The 4,384-nt window shown below is 38.4% G+C and overlaps 1 protein-coding gene across 1 annotated transcript in view; it reads left to right on the top strand.

Moving 5' to 3' along the window:
- LOC106809167 (activin receptor type-1-like) overlaps window positions 1–4,384 on the top strand; it is a 15,507-nt gene that overhangs the window by 1,995 nt on the left and 9,128 nt on the right. The window contains exons 2-7 of the mRNA XM_014812152.1: window positions 1,478–1,569; window positions 2,444–2,549; window positions 2,837–2,926; window positions 3,081–3,277; window positions 3,647–3,746; window positions 4,062–4,217. Of these exons, the coding sequence (XP_014667638.1) occupies window positions 1,478–1,569; window positions 2,444–2,549; window positions 2,837–2,926; window positions 3,081–3,277; window positions 3,647–3,746; window positions 4,062–4,217 (741 nt within the window). The remainder of the gene's footprint in view (window positions 1–1,477; window positions 1,570–2,443; window positions 2,550–2,836; window positions 2,927–3,080; window positions 3,278–3,646; window positions 3,747–4,061; window positions 4,218–4,384) is intronic.

The raw sequence follows: 4,384 nt of genomic DNA, 5'->3' as shown, positions 1-4,384 counted from the left end.
CCCTGTAACAATGCTTTGATTTTTTCAAACATTTTATAGCTGGACTAGCGGATACCCGGCGTTGCCCGGGGAAGACAGTGGCGTTACTCAGTTGGTAACCTCTTTGTTGAAAGGAAAATACCCAAACAAATCTAACTATCTATCTATCCATGCATCTATCCATGCATCCATCCCATTCCATGCCATCCCATCCCATATCCCATCCCATCCCAAAGTAAAAAATTAAAAATAATACATACTAAAGAGGTAGGTAAAGGGAAAAAAAGGAAAAAAGGGGAAAATAAGTTCCCCAGCTGGGACTCGAACCCGGGATCCTGGTGTAGGAGACGGATGTTCTAGCGATTAGGCCACTGCGCTATTAAGGGTATACACCATGGATTCACACGTACGTGATTTTAATCTGTACGCACCGCCATCTATTGATGAATATAATTTTTATCAATTTTTAACTTTTTAACTTTTTAAAATTTTGTTACAGCCAGAACCACCTCCCAGACATGCTGATTCTGAAAATATTTTTAATTTTCCTTTATGCTGCGGAGTTCTCTAGTTATGCGAGTATGGACTAATTCGGCTGAACAACTTTATATATATATATATATAAAGATGCAAAAGACTTGTTTAACACAAATCAATGAAATCTATTATACTCTGAAGTCGGGATGTCATAACCGAATGAACTCTATGTAGCCAAGTGCATGGTAAGCCTATTGTTTCCCCTAATAATAAGATGTTATTTTACTCTGGTGAGATGCTTTTCAATTCCACATTACTCGGTATGCTGTTGCTGGTATGAGTTAATTCACAAATGTTTATTCATCACACAAGATTGCTATACCGTATGTACGTTGCTTTTCCTATTACTAAATATGCCATATTCTATGTTACATAGAAACTGAATAATTTGATCATTATAAATATTATATGAGTCTTTGTGGCTTAAATGTATTTGCCCAGGGCTACCTCTGACATTCGCCACCTTCGCAAAATGCAATAAATATATAACAGTGGTGAATGTAATTGGCGAGCGATTTAACTGCTCACAAAATTACGATTGAATAATGAAATTGCCAAATTGCAGTGTTGTGTCGTAAAATGTTTTCGCACAATTATATATTATTACATACATTACTTTTCCGATGCCCCCTCCCCCTTTATGACTTGCTTAGCATATATATGATAACGTGAACAGTAGCTATAGGTTTTCATTGGTGTCTCAAAAACAACTTTGGGGGCTCAAGTCTTTGCTCAAAGTTTAAACTGCCCTGTTTGCACATTGATGACATTTGCAGCCTTTGGTCAGTCTGTACAGAATCTATTATAGCAGAATTGTTGGAACTAGATTGCAATGCATTTTGCAATGGTGGCATTTTTATAGAGCTTTTCTAATCACAAAGCACATACCAATAAGGTTTGCCAAAGGTATTAATCCTATAGTTTGTTGGTACGTAGTTAATACAAATTTTATTGTTTTCAGCAGGCTACACCATGTCTGACTCGATATCAATTTGGTGTGAATGTGACGTTGTTTCATGCAGTGGATTGGAAAAGTGTATGACAACAGCCAAGGTAAATGACTAGCTTTCAACCTGTCAAGATGGTTACGTGGCCACTTGGATAATAAATTACCGAGTAGATTAGACCCGTATTATAGACAATAATTTATAGTAACTATTTGATATGTGGAGAATAAAAATGTGAACCTCGGACTAGTCGGCTGCTTCTCAGTCAATTGGGAAATCAATACATGTGTGCTGCACTGCTGCCACATTCTTAGTGTGTATATAATACAGTTAAAATTCAGTTAAATGCTGCTGCGGCTCGGGGATGAAATAGTTGGAGCTGCATAGTACCCCAAGAGACTGAGACTGAGAGCTAGTGCATCAAATCCAGCATGTAGAAAGTATCTTATATGCTTGTTTATGTAGATGTATAACAAATTTACGATTATGTAGCATAGCCATGTTGCACAGCTATGTGCCCTGTACGAAAGAATGTACAAAAGGATAGCAAACGTTGCATCTCTAACATATGGTATTTAATTTTTATCCACAATGACGGGTTGATAATATATGTACATATGGCTGTATGGTAAAGCTACAAATTTATGCAATCACATTTAAGTAGATGCTGGCATATTTATGCTAAAGAGGTATAAGTGTATTTCTATTTAAGTCATAAGTACCTTAGTCACCTCGATTCCTGGCCTTGTGAATAAAATTAATCATGCATTATTTGTGAAACACTGTTAAGGTATTTTATTTTAAAATGTGACAACAGAAAACATATGTAACTTCACTTGCTGCAATTCCCGCTTAGTATTACATTGATTATCTATTACTGCATGTCGCCAAGGTCCATGTAGTGATTAAATAATTAATGTATTATTTTCACCTGATTGTCATTCAGGATAATACTATAGGTGGCGTTTACTCTATTGCAGTGCTACACTGCGCTCGTGACCGATGTCGTGCAAGGGACCCAGCAGACATCTCAACGATATGGTTGTGTCGATGACCTAATGCAGGAAGAACTGACCTGCAATACAGGTATCTATAGGCCTAATATATATAGTTGTGTTAGTGCGAAGATGTGAATTAATAACAAGCTGTAAGTGCTAAACTTCTAGAACTATTTCTTTGTTGTTTTGAACCACTAAATTGACTAGTCGGAAGGTATTTCTAAAACTTTCTTGTTTATAGCTGTATTAGTTGTCATTGTAATGAAATTGTTAATTAAGATGTTATTGGCATTGAAAGTAGAGTGTAATTTTATTGAAATCATAAACTAATTAGTTAATATATTGCTAAAGAATTTCTCTGCTGTTCCTCCTCAGAATTTGATCATAAGGCAGTTGTGAAGTGCTGCAACGATGGAGACTACTGCAATCGCGATCTCTTTCCAACTTTTTCTCCAGTTACTAAAGGTACGGGAAGATGCGTTGGTTGGTTTTGAGTCATCGTGTAATTAGTATCATTTGTTGTCTTGCAAAATACTTTACTTTGATGCTGCAACCCGATTCGCGCGGTGCCACAGCACGTGCATTGCGTCAGTGTGTGTTTTACGGCGCACAATTTCAGACATCGCGGAGGACGAGTACCTCACGGGTCTCATGATCTCGATATTCCTTCCGATCATCGGTCTCATGCTCGTCGGCTGCGTCATCTTGCTGGTGATGAGACGCATGCATCGCAAGCAGATGGCGATGCTCTCTGAGCGCGACCCACGCTCGTTCGGACATCTCATCTCCACGCCGGCGGGAGACAGCACCCTCGGGGTAACCCTCTTCGTGTGGCACGGGTCTACGCAATGCAAATTGTCGATATTTTTCTGTTTTGGAAGCAAGGGGGACGTACGGTAGTGTGCCAAAGCTTGTAGCCATGCTAGTGGTATTTATATCAATCTACTGAAATATTATGTAGCAAGTACAAGTTGTAAATCTAACAAAGAAACTGAAACTGCTGCACTGTGAGTTGTAAACAGCGAGATGTCTCACTGAAGCTATTCTCAAATAATAAAGATGACCTGACACATTCCAAATTACATGCATTCGATGCCCACCGGTGGAGTAACTGTAGTACAGTGGATGTGTGTAAGATGCGCTACAGTGAGGGTGCTATATAATATAATGGTTTCTGTGTTTTAGGAGGTTTTTGAACACTCTGTGACATCAGGCAGTGGAGCAGGGCTGCCTTTGCTTGTACAGAGAACAGTCAGTAGGAGCATCTCCCTAGTGGAGTGTATCGGTAGGTGGTCTACAGTCAATACACAGTTGACCTGAAATATATGGGTTGAGGTGGCCAGCGTGTGCTTGCTTCTAACCTATTTCACCAACGTATATGGCCCATGGTTTTGTTCTCTTCAAGGTTTTCTGTCATTGTATTTCCCCCTATTGCTTTATTCACACATTTTTCTGAAAAATCACGTAGAAATATGAATGTGTGCGCTACAGATAAAAAATTTGTCAAATCCTAGTTTATCAGATTTGGCATCATTTAATTTAACACAGATTTAAGTGGTATACTTGGATATTTGTCATGTTATTCTGATTGTTTTAACAGGAAAAGGACGATATGGAGAAGTCTGGAAGGGTCTCTATCAAGGAGAGCCCGTTGCAGTGAAGATATTTTCATCTAGAGATGAGGTCTCGTGGCAGAGAGAAACAGAGATATACAATACTGTACTGCTGAGACATTCCAATATACTGGGATACATAGGTATGCGAAATGGCCCAGTAAAATATTGCTTTGTGATAAATATTGGAGTCATATGCATTCTCAATATTAAGGATACTCTCCACGTTGTGCACGGGTATTGCTCTAGTGAAGATTAAACATTTATTGGCAAATGAATCGAATCAATCACTTGTTTTATTTATAGAGGA

This window comes from Priapulus caudatus, unplaced genomic scaffold, assembly GCF_000485595.1.
Source record: "Priapulus caudatus unplaced genomic scaffold, Priapulus_caudatus-5.0.1 Scaffold333, whole genome shotgun sequence".
NCBI classification, from domain to species: Eukaryota; Metazoa; Priapulida; class Priapulimorpha; order Priapulimorphida; family Priapulidae; genus Priapulus; species Priapulus caudatus.
Note: the sequence above shows the minus strand (reverse complement) of the source record. Positions and strands in the feature narration are given on the sequence as shown.